The 19,218-nt window shown below is 50.0% G+C and overlaps 4 protein-coding genes across 4 annotated transcripts; 2 read left to right on the top strand and 2 right to left on the bottom strand.

The window, feature by feature from the left end:
* Positions 1-306: 306 nt before the first annotated feature.
* On the bottom strand, positions 307-1,085 carry UCRPA7_2911 (putative chaperone protein hsp31 protein; the record flags this gene model as incomplete). Its single annotated transcript, XM_007915468.1, has 2 exons — positions 307-431; positions 491-1,085. The coding sequence occupies 2 exons, from the start codon at positions 1,083-1,085 to the stop codon at positions 307-309; spliced, it is 720 nt and encodes a 239-aa protein (XP_007913659.1).
* A 2,022-nt stretch (positions 1,086-3,107) lies between these two features.
* UCRPA7_2910 (hypothetical protein) lies at positions 3,108-4,853 on the top strand (the record flags this gene model as incomplete). The annotated part of the gene is made up of 3 exons (XM_007915474.1): positions 3,108-3,470; positions 3,889-4,745; positions 4,817-4,853. 3 exons carry the CDS (start codon positions 3,108-3,110, stop codon positions 4,851-4,853), a joined length of 1,257 nt encoding a protein of 418 aa, XP_007913665.1.
* A 362-nt stretch (positions 4,854-5,215) lies between these two features.
* UCRPA7_2909 (putative amino acid transporter protein) lies at positions 5,216-6,244 on the bottom strand (the record flags this gene model as incomplete). The annotated part of the gene is made up of 3 exons (XM_007915456.1): positions 5,216-5,536; positions 5,595-5,930; positions 6,098-6,244. The coding sequence occupies 3 exons, from the start codon at positions 6,242-6,244 to the stop codon at positions 5,216-5,218; spliced, it is 804 nt and encodes a 267-aa protein (XP_007913647.1).
* Positions 6,245-10,368: 4,124 nt separating this feature from the next.
* UCRPA7_2908 (putative iron-containing alcohol dehydrogenase protein) lies at positions 10,369-13,107 on the top strand (the record flags this gene model as incomplete). The annotated part of the gene is made up of 1 exon (XM_007915462.1): positions 10,369-13,107. The coding sequence occupies one exon, from the start codon at positions 10,369-10,371 to the stop codon at positions 13,105-13,107; it is 2,739 nt and encodes a 912-aa protein (XP_007913653.1).
* Between the last annotated feature and the right edge of the window lie 6,111 nt (positions 13,108-19,218).

The raw sequence follows: 19,218 nt of genomic DNA, 5'->3' as shown, positions 1-19,218 counted from the left end.
CAGTGTTCTCCACAATCAGGAGCATCTTGTAGTCGGACTAGGGATGTGACAAGAACGGGTATTTCAAACAATTAGATCCAGCTGTATAAGGACATGCACCACAACACAATCATACAAGCATTGGTTTTATGCCTTTATTTTGGTAAAGTCAATGATCTATAGAAAATCAAGATAACACCGAAATAGCACCCTCAATTCTTCTTCAAGATATTCCCCAGATTAACGCTCGCACGAATAATTTTCTTTCGAGACCACTGCCGATTGTCCCATGTAGCTCTGGCTTTAGCTATCGAACTTTTCCGTCCTCTACAGCTTTTCAAAAGTAGTCACAACAGCTTCGGCAGTTGATCGAGCACTAGCGGGGTTTTGACCAGTTATCAGGCGGCCATCAACAACGTGGAAGTCGTCCCAGATACCAGGGGCACGCTCATCTGGAAAATACAGAGTTAGCTAGGTATCAAGTCCAGGTGATTGGAAATTTCAAACTTACAAGTCGCACCAAGTCGGGCGGCAACCTCTTCGACCATTTCACTGTTCCAGCTACGAAGATCGTCCATAATCTTCATAGTATTTTCAGCCTCAGTAGTGAAGCCAGTGATCTTCTTGCCCTTAATGAGAGGCTCGTTGGTTATTGGGTTGATCAAATTGGCGAAGATTGCAGGCCCATGACAGACGGAAGACACGATGCCACCATTCGCCCAGACTTGGCCCGCAATCTTTTGTAAGGAGCTGGCAGTTGGATAGTCGATCAAGGCAGCATGTCCTGCCGAAGCGAAGAAGACACCGTACTTGGATCCGTCTAGCTCAGAAGCCTTCGGCATGTTGTCCAGCTTCTGGCGGAAGTCGCTGTTGACATCATTCCAGGTCTTCAAATCCTCGCCATTGAGAAAGTCTGGCTGCTGCGAGAGCCAGTCTGCAGTATAGGTGCCTGTCTCGGAGGCGAGATCGACTTCGAAGCCGGCGGCTTTGAGGACGTTGTAGGGATGTAAAGCTTCGGAGATGAAGAGACCGGTTGTCTCCTTGCCCTGGAAGAGGGTGGCGTGAGCGGAGGTGATGCTGATCAGGGCTCGGCGTGGAGGACTCATGTTGCTAGCGTTGAATGAAGCAAGAGTGATTTGTTTCAAGTTCGGTGGGCGGAGGTTTGATCGAGTTTGTTCGATGAAGAGAAGTGAGAGCTTGGTTGTTGGCACTTTTCGATCGTAGTAATTGCTTTGTGTCGATTGTTATCTTAAAGTTATGCCTTCTAGTGGACTGCAAGTTGTTTTTGTTATTGTTGTGCTTTTTCAATAACTCCACCCCCTGAGGAGGTTGGAGGTTTTTATACAAGTAAAACTGTTGTCATGACCTGGAGCAGCGGACGGAGCTGCGGGCACCATGATCCATCTCTGCGATCAACGTACTTGACTATGATGCTACCTGATCCTTTTACACGACAAAGCCCTATCACGCCCGATGCTGGCGCCTCATAACATGTTGAAAGGGGCTCCGTGTACTCCGTTACTCCGATGAAGCTTCCACATGGACCCACTTTTGCACCTCAGGAGCCATTCCTATTCGTTGTTGCTTACTGATACAGGCCTTGTTATCGTTAAATGGTCGGAACACTCCGATTGTCAAACCAGCAATAGTGGCACGTAGATCGATGCATATCTCGCCGCCTGTCCTGAACACCCCGTGTTGACGTCACAGGGCTGAGCAAGCATATCTCTCTTGCTTCTAACTCTCATTGTCTACGTTTGACTAAGACTCCAGATTAGCGTCATGCTATTGCCTAGCTAGAGCGTGGAGGGTCGACTGTTAAGCTTAGATTGCTTGATGTCCGCCAAACCCAAGCAAAGGCTTGAACACAGAATATACAACAAGCGATACTTATGAGGCCCAACTAAGCCATATTGGGGTTTATATATCTAAATGTGGGCATAAGATCCAGAGACTGCGGCTTCTATACGATCAACTGAGCGGTAGTATGCCTGCGGGTTTAATGCTGAGATGCTAAAGAGACTCTGGAGGAGCTGGCTTTCAGGATACATCGAGTCCATGCAAGCATGGCTTCCACATTCTAACGCTTTAGCAAACAGTCAATCTGGTTGACAGTAAATTCAATAGTCTTATGACTGATCGATATACATATTTTGTGATACCACGGGGCCGAAGCCATGGTATTCCTGGTTTATTTCAATATGACTCGAGGTAATTGGGGTCCTTGGATGCTTCTCTTCCTCCCATTACTTATGCTCTTCGTCCAAATATTGTCGAATTACCGCTATTTCTTACGCTGCAATGCTCTCGTTGTCACTCGCGCCCACCTACTAGAGTAGAACCTCCTTGTTCTTGGGCAAACCTCCTCGTAACCCCTCGTTAGTGCTTACTCATTCACTGAAGAACCAATATCACGCACTATCGTTCAGCGCGCCTTGTCGCTAGCAAGCGCTACGTCATATGTGAGATTTCCAAGATGTCTGCATGCTAACAGCGTTCTTGATAAGGGCGTAAAGGCGCAATCAACAATTGACCACGATCGTCAATGATTTAGATTATTTTCGCCGGTGCCCGATCGAACAATGTTTGAGATCAGTATATAAGAGCCTAGTATCATGAAGATAAAAATTGACAGATAATCTCCATCCCCAAATTCGTGTACCATAGCAGCTACAATGTCAATATCAGTTACCTACGTACCGTCGGATTGTGGCTCGGTTCTGCCGGGCAAATCTAAAGCTCCTCAAGCCTTCCAAGATGTGGGCATCATCAAGAAGTTGAAAGAATCGGGTCTATCTGTCTCAGAAAAGCACGCGCTGGAATCACCGGCAAGATTTGCGGCAGCAACTTTCTCACCAGGCGGCGTCCGCAATGAAGACATCAACATCTCTGTTTGCAGAAGCGTCCGTCAAGCCATCTCAGAAAATCTCAACTCGTCAGCTCAACCACCATTTCAACTAATACTTGGTGGCGAATGCGGCATGTTACCAGCGATACTCACATCTTTCTGGGAGCATGCGGGCTCGCACTCGCCTCCTAAGCGTGTGGGCCTAATTTATATCGACGCTGATACGGATCTTACATCTCCTACGGATGCTGCCTCTGTTGGTACTTTCGCCAGCATGAATATGGCGCATCTGATCAGGATACCCGGTGCTTTGAAAAGCATGGAGCAATTCTCCCGTCCCTCAGGAGAGCCCGTCTGCGACTCTTCCAATACGGTCTTTTTCGGCACCAACATGTCGTTCGCGGGAAATAAACCAGAGCACTTCGCGTATCTCTTCGACAAGAACTACAAGGTCGTCAGCTCAGCATCCGTAGCGCGGGAGCCAGAGCAGCGCGCAAAAGAGGCGCTTGAATATCTCGAGCAAAGAGTTGATGTCATCATGGTTCATCTGGACGTTGACTCTATTGATCCGGGGACGTTTCCGATTGCAAACCTGCCAAACTACACGGGAGTGGCGTTTGAGGAGATGATGAGGGCGTTAAAGGTATTTCTAGGTAGCAGCAAAGTTGAGGGATTGACAATTGCTGAAGTGAATCCGGATCATGATCCCGGACTTGGTATGGTGGAGAGGTTGACGGACGAGATTGTGAGCATGCTGGCGACCAAGGCGACTTAAACTAGGGCAAACTGAGGCACTGATTTGGCATTCAGGTAGACAAAGTCAATAAAAGGAGGGCTCTCTCAGATATATCACGTTCTCCTTACTGCCTCTCGCCCATTCAATAAATTCAAAGGAAACCTAAAGCTTCTTTGACTTTGAAGGCTCCTTTTAATTCCTATTGAATTTTTGTTCTGTGCAACGAGCATCCACGGCGGAACGGCACTCAGAACAGCTAGTAGCTCACCACCGCCTTTGCAGGGCGATGGATCTGAGCCCAACACTACAAACGCTAGCTTGCCAGCACGAGCCCAGCTCACCACAGGAGCCAGCCACGAAGAAACCCCGCATCAGCATACACGAGGCTCACCTTATTGTCACCCGAGAACCTCTCAAGCGACCAGTTTCTATCATGTCTGGCAGCACCACCGCAAAACTAGCCGTCCTCATCGACGCGGATAATGCACAAGCCTCTAGAATCGGGCTGCTGCTGGCAGAAGTCGCCAAGTATGGCACCGCCCATGTCAAACGGGCCTACGGTGACTGGACAGGCCCCGGCCTCACGGGCTGGAAGGATCAACTTCTCAGGCAGTCAATACAGCCAATACAGCAATTCGCATACACCCAGGGCAAGAACTCGACCGACTCGGCCATGATAATAGATGCCATGGACCTTTTATACTCTGGCAAGCTCGATGGCTTCTGTCTTGTCTCAAGCGATAGCGACTTCACCCGGCTTGCCTCGCGCATTCGGGAGTCTGGACTTGTTGTGTATGGGTTTGGAGAGCGTAAGACGCCCAAACCATTCGTTGCTGCATGCGACAAATTTGTCTACGTCGAGAACTTGGGCGTTGAGAATTCGATATTTGACGAGGAACTCAGGCCACAACCGGACAAAGTCGAGGTCGCCCGGCAACGAGCTGCAGCTGATCACGTCCAACACGATTTCAACCTGGAGAGGGAGCTGCGGCGGGCTGTGGGGGCAACGTCTGACTATGATGGATGGGCAAACCTGGCCAAGGTCGGTGCTTTCATTACCAAGCAACATCCAGACTTCGATGCGCGCAGCTATGGCTTCTTGAAGCTTGTCGATTTGATCTCCGCCACATCCATTTTCGACGTTGAAAGCCGCAGTCCGGGGCAAGGCAAAGCCCCGGTTATGTATGCACGCGACAGGCGCCAGGCAAGCATGACACCAACCCGCTAAGCTCCCTACAACTGCCTCCGATTAGTGAAGAAGCTAGACTATCCCCAAGTCGCATGACCTAATCGAAATATGACGAGAAGCACCGCCTCAAACCTAAGTCTATTTCCCCGGGATAAGAGAGGCGGACATCACGAATGCTGTCTTGTTGGATGTTAATTGGCTAAAGCATCAAAGAAAGGAATATTTAAACTGGACTGGCGCTATTGAAATAACAGATGCCCTGGATCTACAGACGAGGTATGCTGGGCTCCATAATTCATGATAAAAGCCGATGATAGCGAACTCATAGATGACGATAAATGCGTCCCTAATGCATGAGATACTCTTTTCTCCAGTTGATCTCGATTTTGGCTGAGCTTTCTCTACATTTTGCAATACAGGACCAACCTAGAAGGCCTTAAATCATTTTTAATGATCGAGCAAGTTAGACATACTCAGCGCAAATTAGATCGCCGCCCAGGTCCATAACCTCAGCAATGGTTGCATTCGGCACAATACCTACCATCCAGAGGTTGTGATTGAGTGTAGTCACATTCCCGTCGTCACCATCATAGTCAAGAATGGATGCACTGGGATAGTCCATCCCATTTTGTTCCAGGTAGGTGGTCAAAGGGATGTTACGTCCACCTATTTCTGTGAGCCGTGTCGTAAGGTTCGCCTGCTGCCACAACCACCAGAGGCGGTCTAGATTGGTATGGTGAAGGAAGAACAACGGCTCGCCGGGACTTCCGACGACATCAAGCATCTATAAGAACAAATCAGCTTCCTGTCCTTACAAGTAATGAATTTGATTATGTGCCTACCGTGCCTCCGACAGCAGAATGGCCGGCGGTATGAGGATTGACCTGGTAGCACTCAAAGGCGTCCTCATAGTTCGTAGTGTTGAAGCATTCATCGATGTACTGCTGCTGCCCGGTCTGAAATCCATTTTGATTGAACGAACGCGTGAGGCAGTAGCTGGCAGAGGTTGACGAAGAATTCATGTGCAAGGTCAAGTTGACAAATGGCCCGTCAGTCACGCAGTCGCCACCCTCACCACCGAAGCCGGTGTCTGGATCAAAAACGACAGACTCGTTGAGGGCATCCATATCTAGAACTTCGTTCCAATACGGTTGGCCGCCTTCATACCCGCATTCTGACTGGAGCAGATACTCGTGTACCCTCATGAAATAGCGATGCCATGGTAAGAAAGCCCCCTGTTCCTGTATCAACAACACCGCGCAGAAGGTAAAAGCAATACGCAAGTGAGGAGCATATCGACAGGGAGAAAGATATATTTGTTTGTGATCAACATTGGATTACGTACCACGTTGTGAATGACGTTAGACTGTGCGATGTGGGCCCAGTCCAGCTCGTCCCATCTATTCTGGGCACCTGTAATGCCAGCTTGTGCGGGTCGAGCCATGAGGCAAAGCTCAGCCTCAATATACGAAGCCTTTTCCGTATCGGTCATGTTGTTCCTTACACCGATTAGCATGTGCGCTCAATTCATCGAAAAGTCTTTTTATACCAAGCCTTCCGCTGAGTTTTGGTCGTGCAGGTAGTGTTCCATGAAGCCGCCGCCGCGATGTTTGCGGCGGCTATGAACGTAATGAAAGAGCGTAAAGGCACCATGGTGCAAAATCCAAGAATAATTACAAACAAAGAATGTAAGAAGATAGCAAGCTTCTGAGTTCAGTGAAGTGATTCATTGTCTTCAGATCTTCGAGTATAGCGCTGTCTTATAATTACTTTCTCAAGAGGTCAAAGCTGTGTTAGTGAGGGTCTCTAATATTGGCAACAGCCCGCTTACGCAGTCACGCTCCACAAAACCCACGTCTACACCCTAGCATAACAATGGCTTCAGCTCTATATTCTAGAAGTCCTACGATATATGAAGTCAGACTTGGAAAGCCACGCGTCTTAACTCAAGCTGTGGACCTGATATTTGAATGTATACCAAGTTCTTGGTCTATGACTTGCAAGCTATAGAGACAACTACTGCATCCTAGTAATCGTGCTGACCTTAGCTCCAACCCCCAATAGCGCTGATCTCGTACTATGTTGAGAAGTCTTGCGTGTCACGTATATTCATGTCTCACGATGAAGTTAAGTCAACCTATAGTTGATAGCTCTTTCTTTTAAATATAGAGGCATCTCATATGCCGCCTAGAAAAAGCCACACATCGAGGACAATGTCACCAGTCACCACTGTTAGCAGTTCATTCGTGTATTTCTGCACCGAAGCAGCTCTATATTTAACATCTCTATGTATACTTTTACTGTCGTCTGTCTGCAAGATATACTTAATTGAGCCAAACTACATTGGCCGGGCCAGAATCCAGATCCACATGGGAAACAGCCGAGGCCGTGGTGTTGCCTGACTCCGCCTCGATCTTCCAAATTTCCACAAAGTTTGCGGCACTGTCGGTGATAGCAAAGTATTCTTCACTGAACTTGGCAGGCGACACGGCGTTTGCAGCACCACCGCTTGCAGTAGTAGGCAGAAGGAATAATTGCTCGAGAATGTTGCCATTGTTGGGATCCAAAGAGAACACAGAAACGTAGCCGGGAACTGACGTCTCGCGAGACCGCGTACTAGTGACGAGATATTTTGGTGCCGTACGGCTGCCGTTGGCACTAGGTACTGAAAAGAGAGCTTCGTCAGCCCAGTAGGAAGAGGTGTTGGTGAATCCTAGAAAGTAAATCAGCTTGAGGGGAGCAAGAAACTGGACCTGTTCCATGCATACCTGAAGGCAAAAGCGAATATGTTGTATTTGTGCCTGTCAGCTTGCCATCGGTTGTATCTCTGCTGTACACGGCAATTTCATTTGCCTCTTCATACACGACAAAAACAAAGCCGCCATTTGGGTGGACAGCCAGGTGTCTAGGGTTTGCACTCGTGGGTGCCGCGATATACTGCACCTCTTCAACCACTCCTGATGATTTATTGTAAGAGTGAACCCAGACTGCATTTCCCATGTCGTCGGCCGAGTATATGAAGTCATTATTTGGGCTCAAAGCAAGACCGTGGACGCCAGCAGTGCTGTCATAATCTAGTGTTGCAAAAGATGATTGCAGTGTCCCTAAGTTGACTGTAATCGCAAGAGACGCACATCCAGAGCTATAAGGAGCACCAAAGACTGTATAAGGCTCGGCCGTTGATGCAACGATGAAGTTGCCATTTGTACCTAGGTATTCAATGGTCAGTATGAGCGAGAATGGGGCATATTGTAGATAGGAATTTTACAGTTGGAAGACAAGCTGACATTGCTCTGGTACTCCAAAGTGTGATTGGCAGTTATGCTGTAGCTCTGGAAGTACCCGGTAGTAGCTACATATAGATTTGCATTGTCTTTCTGTGCGGTATTGTCAGCCTCCTACTGCCCTAAACCATGCCATAGAAAGGATATCCTACATCGAGGGCGATCCATTTTGAGCCACCTGATGCATCAGTAGTGACGTTTTGCACAATGGAGAGAGACGATGTTGTATCTTCAAATTCTAGTGCAACAATGGTGTCTCCAGAGAAGAAACCCGAAAACATGTAATGACTTTCACCCAAGACATGTGTGCTCAGGACGGCGACAGCCAATAGAAAAGGTCTCAAAGACATTGCTCACAGTAAAATGGACTTACAGCGATTTGGCAGTGGATTATTGTATTATTAGAGATGGCCTTGCCAAGACCAGGAGTCCAGAGCTATAAATGCCTAGTCTTGCTACCATTCACAATGTACGTTTTGGAGAAGAACCCCTGTTGCGGGTGCTTTGATTGACTGCCGCGTGGAGGGTGACGCCAACTCGGGACTTGGTGGGGGCACCGGGTTATGCTGAGACGGCACTTGAAGATCATCATCACCGGCTGTGAACTGTGGGGAACTCAACTGGATACCTGGTCCTTTTTTGCAATAAGTGGTTGATTATTGCTTGGTAGAATATATCGCATCGTGGTCGCAAGGGTAGTCTTACATCGCAAGGCCTCTAGATAGGAACCGTTTGATTGATTACGTAGGACGGCTCGAAGACATCTAAATGAAACATAGAATATATTAATTCTCTCTCTTGGCGCTCTTCCCAAACTGTATTGCCTAGTGACATGTAGGCCAATGCGCAACGGAACTTATAGTGGTTTGCAAGGTTTATATAGGGTCCAAATGTACGATACGCATTTCGCTACTTGATATCGAGAGGATGAGTTCCCCCTGAGCTGAGCAGCCTCAAATGGAGAGCCGCACTGCAAGAGAGAGCTAGCTCGGCTGGGCAAAGCTTGGAATTTATCAGCAGCATATAAAGCGCCACCACCTGGTCGGCGCCCTCCAGGGCAAATAGTGACCCAATCGAGCTAATCTCACCTGCAGGCGTTTTCACAGTTTGCTCACCCCCGAAAACCATTGCTCCGCAAACACAGACTCCCAGTTTCCGAATGAAAGTTGAGATTGGGAAATAATGATCACCATGCGTATATCACAGAATACTTAGGTAGGCTGGAGTGCAAGAACCTTTCGATGGACGGTGCAACACCTGCTCAAGCAAGAATGCAAGCCATCGCTGCAAAAATCGCTCAATGCATGTTAACAAGTCAGTCGAAGGGACGGATGGGACGCCCTGGTGTTTGTCTGCAATCTCCTCAAATCGCTAAATCTCGACCGGAGACAGCCAAATGACGTATATATAGCCCTAGGCATATCCCTTATGAGACCAGTCTGGCTTCTGTGACTCGGAGATGGCCAGACTGGACGAGGAGGTCATGAACTTTCCAACTTGTTAGCCCTGGAGGCTCTTTGGGATTCGGGCGGCGCCACCTGTATGTGGCCTGAGTCGGGCGGTCTGACAGGTTCTCGAAAGTGGTCCCACTGGGGCTAGCTGAGCATTACTACAGTACTGCTGGGTCAAGCCGCTGGGAGGGAACGAACCCCATCGAGGGTGGCGCTGCAAAAGTACCTGAGCTAGCTCCTCGTTTTTTCTTCGCTGGTTCTATTTGGGGCAAGGGTGGCTCAAAAAGTCGAAACATGCCACTCTCGAATTGCCTGACATCTACCCCAATGCAAGAGATCGACCGTGTGTATCTCGTTCCGACTCGGCCCTTCAGGCATTTACGGTGAGCAAACTTGAAGAATGGGTCCACCGAGCAGCGGCAGTAGCTGTAGCTGTAGCAGGCGGCATTTCTTAGATTCGCTTCTGAGGTTATTTAAGTCTGCGAGGCTTCGCATCGAGAATCTGTGAGGTTGTTGTGCTTTGCATCAAGACCATACTCTACAAGTCTGCAAGTCGAATTGAAGTGTGCCGTCGCGCTCGACTGCCATACGGTGTAAACACATCTCACCTCGGAGATACAATTCTTTATGTCCACGCATTACATGGCCGTAGCACCAGTCGTTGCTCGTCAGCATGTTGGAAATCATCCTGTAGAACACCATACCTTGGAAAAGGCAACATCAACCCAGCATCACAATGTCCCAGCAGAGTACGTCTCATAAACTCTCATGTCTCTTCGTGATCCATTTAGTCGCAAGAACTCATCAAAGTTAGGACAATAACACCATTTCGCGAATCTCAAACTCAAAAGGAGGGTCTGCATGAGAGCATTTCCCGCGACATGGATACCGCCGTGGCTGTTCAGAAACAGGACATAGCAATGTCAGCGGCTTCGAAGCCCAAGTCGGCTTCTGGACCACCGTTCGACGTGCAAGCTCATGTTGACGGCCTCGTCGCGCGTGCAATTCGCGCCCTCGCCGAGTTCCAGGCCCTCGACCAGGAGCAAGTCGACCGCATTGTCGCCAAGGCGTCCGTCGCGGCGCTCAATCAACATGGCGTGCTCGCGAAGCTCGCCGTGGAGGAGACCGGCCGCGGCTTGTTCGAGGATAAAGCGGTGAAGAACATGTTCGCCTGCGAAAACGTCACAAGCGCAATGAAAAGGATGAAGACAGTCGGCGTGATTCATCGCGACAACCTCAACGGTATCGTCGAGATCGCCGAGCCTGTCGGCGTCGTGGCCGCTGTGACGCCCGTCACGAACCCAACGTCGACCGCTATCTTCAAGGCCCTTGTCTGCCTCAAGACTCGCAACCCCATCGTCTTCGGCTTCCATCCACATGCACAGAAGTGCTCCGCGGAAGCGGTTAGGATCGTCCGTGACGCTGCGGTCGCCGCAGGAGCGCCCACGAACTGCGCGCAGTGGATTGAGGTGCCCTCGATCAAGGCAACCGGGGCGCTCATGAACCACCCTGACATTTCCGTCATCCTCGCCACAGGCGGCGACGCAATGGTGAAGGCCGCCTATTCGTGCGGCAAGCCAGCCATCGGCGTAGGCCCGGGTAATGTGCCGGCGTTCGTGGAGAAGACCGCAGACGTAGCGCGCGCGGCGTACGATCTTGTGCTCTCAAAGTCATTCGACTACGGCATGGTATGTGCCTCCGAGCAAGCTGCGATCATTGAGGCGCCGGTCTACGATCAAGCGATGGCCGAGATGCAGCGTCTGCATGCCCACGTTGCAACCTCCGACGAGAAGCGCAAGCTCGAGGAGCTTGCCTTCGGTGTTGTTGCCAACTCAGAGAACTGCGGCAGCGCGAAGCTTAACCCAGCGATCGTCGGCAAGAGCGCATCGTGGCTCGCGAAGCAAGCAGGTTTCAGTGTGCCCCAGGACACCTCGATCCTCCTTGTCGAAGCTGATCACGTTGGGTACGATGAGCCACTCACCCGCGAGAAGCTCTGCCCGATCCTCGCGGTGATACGTGCGAGGGACGCTGACGATGGCATCCGCCTATCCGAGCAAATGGTCGAGCAGGATGGCCTCGGCCACTCTGCGTGCATTCACAGTACTGATGAGGAGGTCATCGAGAAGTTCGGCAGGCGCATCAAGGCCGTGCGCATTATTACGAACTCGCCAACGTCCCTTGGCGGCATTGGTGACATTTATAACGCCTTTGTCCCGTCGTTGACGCTCGGCTGCGGAACCTACGGAAAGAACTCGGTGTCGAACAACGTTCAGGCGGTCAACCTGATCAATGTGAAGCGCATTGGACACCGTAACAACAATATACAGTGGTTTAAGGTGCCAGCAAAGATCTATTTCGAGCCAAATGCGATCCGATATCTCGCTGACATGCGCCGCGTAAACCGGGTGTTCATCGTGACTGACGCGACAATGAGCAAACTCGGCGTAGTCGATCGCATCAGGGATGTGCTGAACCGCAGGTTGAACATGGTCACCATGCAAGTGGTCGACACGATCGATTCAGAGCCATCAATCAGCATGGTCGAGGTCGGGGCCGAGCAGATGCGCAATTTCCAACCCGACACCATCGTTGCACTCGGCGGCGGCTCCGCAATGGACGCAGCAAAAGTCATGTGGCTGCTCTACGAGCACCCCGAAGTGAGCTTTTCCGACGTGCGCGAGAAGTGTTTCGACGTCCGCAAGCGCGCGTTCACCTTCCCCGACCTCGGTGAGAAAGCGCAGCTCGTGTGCATCTCGACGACGTCGGGCACCGGCTCAGAAGTCACGCCGTTTGCGTGCATCACGGATCCCAAGACAGGCTACAAGTACCAGCTCACAGACTACGCGCTCATGCCGACCGTCGCAATTGTCGATCCGACGCTCGTAAACGCGATGCCGTCTAGACTCGCCGCCGACTCTGGGATGGACGCCCTTGCCCGGGCTACCGAGGCGTACGTGTCGGTGTACGCCAACGACTTCACCGATGGCCTTGCGATGCAGGCAATTAAGCTCATCTTTGAGAACCTACCGGCGTCCGTGCTCAAGGGCGACGCAAAAGCCCGCGAGAAGATGCACAACGCCGGGACGATAGCCGGCATGGCCTCCGGCTCGGCCTTTCTGGGCATCGTGCACGCGATAACGCACACGATCGGCGCATCGTACCGCATATCACAGGGTCGCAGTAACGCAACGCTGTTACCGCTCGGGATCCGTTACAACGGTAGGATCCCGACCAAGCTTACGAGCTGGCCAAAGTACGAGAAATACGTCGCTCCCCAGCGCTACCAGGACATCGCGAAGATGCTGGGGCTGCCGGCCGCCACGCCCGAGGAGGGTGTCGAGTCGTACGCTCGGGCCGTCGAGGATCTCCGTGCCACACTCAACATGGAGTACTCGTTCCGGGCACAGGGGATTGAGGAGCACGATTTCGTCGCGAACCTCGATGAGATGGCGTTCCGGGCCAGCGACGACCAGTCCGCACCGGCCAACCCGCGCCTACCGATGGTCGAGGACTTGAAGATCATCATGGAGGCGGCGTACTACGGTATCTCATTTGACGATATCGTCGCCCGTCGCGCCTCAGCGCAGCTAGCTAAGTCTGAGGTGTCTAAAAAAGGCTAAAGATGAAGAGATCTCAACCATAGACAAAACGGTTGCGAAAAGAATTATAGAAGGTATAGAAAATACATAACTACATAAAAGGAACAAACACTGTGCGTATCAGGCGAAAAGAAAGGGGCGTTCGGAAAATAGGTCATCGTTATAAAGGCACAATCTTTGATTGGGAGAATCATAGAGGAAGGATGGATATAGAGGGACACGGCACATCTATCTACTATAGGAAGATCTCCCATATTGCTGCCGTAATTATCCCATTTTGACACCGATTATCTATCACTTGTGATCTATCAAGTATCAAAAACGCACTACAATCATCCTGTTAGGAACACGACGAGAATTGACAGAAGGATTCTGCGAGACTTAGTTGTGCATAAAACGTCAACGGTGGTCAACTTGTATGTATTCGAAAGACCTTCTATAATGACGTGTTACGAAGCTTTTCAGGGATAGTAGTGGTAGCAGACTTGTTGTTAGTATGTAATCACCTTGAAGCCCAATTGAGACTATGACTGTCGATCGACTAAACGCCATTTCAGTACAGAACCTGCTTTGAAACACGACGCTTTGAGTAACCTCTGAATCAAAACCGTGTCCCATCTTGTCAAACCATATTACCTGGCCATAGCAGATCCAGATCTTGCCAAAAGTCAATGCCAACTGCCATATCGAATATATCACAGTTCAATCCATCAGAAAACACCTGGAAATTTACAGGATTTTCCATCAAGCCTCCCATCGTCATCTCATTGCCAACGAACGCATCCTGACTTATATCTGTGAAGCTCGACACGGATCCTCCATGATGTGATTGGTATGTGCTGGGAATGCTGTGTTGGCCCCAAGCTTTCGCTAAGAGAGAGTCAATCGTAGAGGACAAGTTGCGCATGATGTTGGCAGCGCTGGCTGCGGTCGCAAAGTTCGCGCCGAAGTCGTCAAAGAAGGAAATGGCAAGATCAATGGCGCCTCTAGCCGCCGGGGTTAGCTCCCCTTGAGAATATACAAAGATGAACCCAACCAGCGTCATGGCTGCACTCCACTGCCACTGGAAGGCTTCGCCCCAGCCATCGAGAATAGATGTGGATGAGTGCATTTGTTGTGTGATTTTAGAAAGCTCTATTGCATGAGCGGCGCACTTCATGACAAGCGAATCCGCAAGCCCGCCTTGAAGCGGTGACGAGATAAAGGATATGAAGGGTCTATAAAGGTTGACTGATAAGTGATGATACGTCATTTCCAATAGCACACGTTGTCGTTGAAGCCAGGCGGGTGCATACTGCTCCACCTCCAGGGGGGAGCCGTCTGTCGAAAATGGTCTACCCCCGTTTTGACGATTCGTTTTGAGGGCTTTTGGCACATTGTTCACCCATTCTTCAAAGGCTCTCGTATGAGGTAGTAAGACCTCAGCCAATGCTTCGAGACTGCGAGGGTCGTCGTAGATAGTTTGACCTTCGTATAGATCTAGGTCTTTGCCATACAGCGCTGTATGTGCCGCTCTCACCGTTGTATACAACTTGACCAGATTAAGATTGAAGCTCAACCATGTGGCATTGTTCCCAATCGGTGCAAATGTAGATCCCGATACAATTGCAGCTTCTAATTGATCACCTGGAAGCTCCGGCATGGCATAAGAGTCGTGTAGGAGGAAGGGGCGTCCAAGCTTCATGCCGACTTTACTGTCCAGGAGATAGACAGACCACCAAAGACGTCTCCTCATCTGTTTTTCTCGCTCTGACGTGCCCGAGGGAGCCTCCAGATGGAGACCAAGCTGATAAGCAGTACGAACAGCAGCCCCACAAGCACTATCCACCATATTGTGAAATGATCCGCCACACAAGTATATTGCACACAGTAGATGACATTGTAATGTTGATATTGAAGGGCTTTCCGACTCGCCTGCTAGAAGCATTTGGCCGCGTTGGTAATGCCATCGGCCGGCGATCGTGGTATCGTTGCCTTCTGTGATGTTGCCTTGCATAGGAGAAGGTCGAGTCGACATGCCATATTGCATGCACATTGCTATGATGATGTCGACAAGTGCTGATGGTTTTCTTGTGTTACTGGATGGTATCCATAGGGATTGGTAGTGCTTCTTGAAATCCCCCTCGTTAATAATCGCACATAAGGATGTATGATAACTCTGCCAGAAGAGATTGATAAAGTACTCCTCTTGTATGGGGTTGAGGTACACTCCTGAATTGGAAGAGTCACCCGTCGAGGAGGGGAGCCGGTGTGCTATGTCGGAGGCGGTGGCGGGCTTGTCGTGTACCAGTTTAGAGCTAGGGGCAGTCTGCGGAAGCATATTGTCCGCGAGATGAGATTGTTCAAGGGTAGGACTCAAGAAAGAACTCAAGCGGGAGATGAAATGATATAATGATGATGGCCCGAACCAAGTATGATTGGGAGATCGAGCGGGTCGAAGTTGGATGCCCTCCCCGAACTTCTTCGAGGAGCCATGGCTGATCTCGGTTACTCTTGGCGGGGAGATCGAAGAGATAGAGGAGTTCGGGGGCGTTAATTGTTGAAAGGAGAGAGAATTGGTTCTGTTTCGCTCCTGATCAAGCTCTGTCTCTAACTCCTGAACTCGTTGCCTCAGGCGCGCCATCTCATTATGGGCCTGAGACAGAGTGGTCGCTCTAGTCGCACTATTATTGCTGCAGTGTCGACCCTTGTTTTTGCAGTTGGAACACGGAGAGTTGTCATCGCATTTGATTCGAGAAATTCGACACCCATCGCAGGCCCTGGCCACTTGTTTTCGCTTTTGACGGTGTCCAAATGGCACCGGACTCTCCGAGGTCTGACCAGGGGCCGAGCCTGGGCCAACGAGTTCAGTGGCCGCCATGAGGTTACTGGCCAAATTGAGGGGATGCACAGAAACACAGTGTGGATCAATAAACATACACAAGCCCCTGATGCGGTGGAATTGTGATGATGTTTGGGAACACTGACAGTCGTGCGAACTAGCGAGGCCATCTTGTTCCTACTCGGAGGACTCCGAGCCATGCATATCAACGACTTCGGAGTGTCGGAGTGTACCTGATTCGTCAGCACCACTCTCGAGGAGGATCTGCCACGCATTGGTGTGCCAAGCCCCGATTAGTCAGTTGACTGTAGGATCGGTGAGCCTCTGCTCTGGGGTTAATGTTCTCCCAAGTTCTAGCATCCTCAAATTGCGCTTGATGTTTATCTAATTTCGTGAGATATCATACAAATCGATAAATGCCACGGCCTAGTGCGTGTTTCAATTTTGTGTCTGGGTTTTCACCCATATGAAATTACAAGTGCATGTAATTCAGTACGCTGACATTTGATCTCAGTGATTCTCAAAGGATTTACTTCTGGGGACATTTCGAACGACTATTTGGGGCATACATTTACTTTCAATCGAGTAATTAAGCAACGCTAAAAATATCCCGAATGCTGTTTCCTATTGCCGCCCAACTGACCAGGGATCCGCAGAGTTGTCTGCATCGAAGAACTTGTCGAAGTCATTGAATGCATCCACGGACAATGCCCATTCCATAAACTGATTGAAGTGCTCAGGGTCATTCTGCTGGCTTGGATCGAGCCATGAGAGTCCCTCGCCACACGCGTCCATGCTATCAACATTGCTCTCGGCTATAGTGTCATTGGCCACTGTTGCAGGAGACGTAATTCCGCTGCCTAGACGCCCAGAAAGGAGGTCCGCTTTAGCTACTAGATCTCTCATGATGGCGGCTGCGTCGGCCGCTACCCCGAAATCTTTACCAAAAATGTCAAAAGCAGCTATAGCTTTATCAAGAGCCTGACGCGCTTTAATAGTGGCTGGGTGAATTGGATTAGCAAGAATGAATCCGACCGTAGTAATGGCTGCGTTCCACTGAAAGCTAAAGTATTCAGACCATCCACCCATTAGGTCCGACTCAGTCATGAGCTGATGCATGATAAGTGTATAAGCTACCGCATGATCGATACAAGTACTGGCATGGCGCTCGGTCATCGGAGTGTAAGTTCCAGGGTGAGAGTAGAATGTAATGAATGGACGAGTCAAGTTGATCATCCATGAATGATACATGAGCTCAAGACACACTCTTTGACGCTGGAGCCAGGTCGGTGCGAGTTCCTCTATGTCCAGCATTGAACCATCTGTTGACAAGGGTGCACCGCCATTTCGACGCTGAGTCTTCATACCCATAGGTACATTATTAGTCCAGACCTTCATAGCTGGCAATTTAGCAGATAGCACTTTTGCGCAGTCTTCCAAGGCCTGTGGGTCCGCATACAAGCATGTGGCATTGCTTTTACACGCCATTTCTCCGCACTTATTGAATAATGCGTTGTGAACTTCACCCAGGTTCAAAATTAGCTTTTGAGACTGCAGCGAATACGTCAGCCAAGTGACGTCGGGTCCATATGAGCCGAGAGTTGCGCCATTGTAGGAGGCAGCTTCTAGGTCGTCAGAAGGTGGTGATACTGTTACAGTGCTCCGATCGATTAAGAATGGGCGGCCCATCTTGTGGGAAACTCTTGTGTCCATTGCCCAAAGTGCCCACCAGACTCTCTTGCGTAACTCTCTCTCGCCGTGATTCATGGATGCGGGAGGCTCGAGATGGAGACCCAAGACATGTGCAGCCCGAACGGCCTGGGCTGTCACTATGTGACACATATTCTGAAAGCTCGCGCAGCATAGATATGACGTGATGAAGATATAACATTGTATTGTTGTGAGTGTTGGGCTCTCCATATCGGCTGTGAGCAGAGACTGCGCCCGGCGATAGTACCATCGTCCGGCCACACTCGCATCATCATACGACGTGTCATTTCCTGATGTGGCTGTCGCAACCCGGGGGATATAGATATATCCATACTGCAAGCATAAGGCGAGAATGATGTCGACCAATGGAGACTGTTTTCGTCGGGTTCGAGATGGCTCCCATAATGAAGCGTAATACTTTCTGAACTCGACTTCGTCAATGATAGGCAGGAGACAGTAATAGCCCTCCCAAAACAGCCTGAGGAGAGACTCCTCTTGAATTCGAGTCATGAAACGCGTTTGCTCGTTGTTGCTGTGAGGAATAACATCTCGGCTTTCCCTGTCATCAACGTCCATGTCGTGCCCTAGATGTATTATCCTGCTTGCGCCTCGAGGAAGCATACTTCTGTCTGGACATTGTTGCTTTAGGGTTTTGCCCAAGTAGGCCCCAATTCGACTGACAAAATAGAAGGAAGAGGAGGGGCCGTAGTAAGATGCATGGTCAGAACGCGCCGTGGCAACGTAGATGCCCTCCCACTGGGGTCTCACGAGTGTGCTGGATTTTGAGAGTGATTCAAGCTCGGAAACGCTTTCCTGTGAAAAATTCTGCCGGTTGAGTTCTGGACTTGGAGGATCTAGGGTTTGATCGGGGGTTGGAATTGAGGCTAGCTGGGAGCGAGATTTGTATATTGATAATTCGGCTTCCAACTCTCGCACACGTATTTTGAGCTTATCAACCTCTCTATGATTCATTGTCAGATGATTTGGTCTGCAAGTGTCAAATCAATTACATCGCGTACCTGAGAGCTTGCGGCAATGTCCTTGGTCCGTCTGCTATGCCGTTGTGCGTGCATTGAACCTCCCGCTGGCGGCAAGCCTTACAGGGTTGCCCATTATCACACCTAATTCTCCTGGTACGGCACCAATCACATGCCCTGGACACCTGTTTCCGAGTTGACTTAACAGGAGACTGCGCACCTGGCCCACCGCTGGGCGATTGGGAAGATACCAAAGTGTGAGGAGTAGTCATGACCCCGGGACTCCATTGAAAGACCGCGTTGAGCAAAGGTTTGATGTGACAATGTGAGGTGTACCGTTCATTAACCTAGTGAAGGATGATCGAGGTTGTAAGGAAGCACAGGCTCGAGCATCGGCTTTCGGAGTAACGGAGTTGTACCGCTTAGTCACTGAAATCTTCTGGAATTATTAGTCATCCCTCGAGGGTCGCCCACAGGGCCCCTCGTTAGCGCACATTACCCTACGTCAATGCATTGATGTACAGTATCAATTTTTTCCAACAATTGAAAGTAGATGAGATCAATTCTTAATTATTTTATATCTCCAAAATGCCTAAATCTATCCCGCAAAATCTAACCCGGTCT

This window comes from Phaeoacremonium minimum (genome assembly GCF_000392275.1).
Source record: "Phaeoacremonium minimum UCRPA7 unplaced genomic scaffold PA7_03_scaffold_215, whole genome shotgun sequence".
Taxonomy (NCBI): Eukaryota; Fungi; Ascomycota; class Sordariomycetes; order Togniniales; family Togniniaceae; genus Phaeoacremonium; species Phaeoacremonium minimum.
This window is presented reverse-complemented; position numbering and strand designations above follow the sequence as displayed.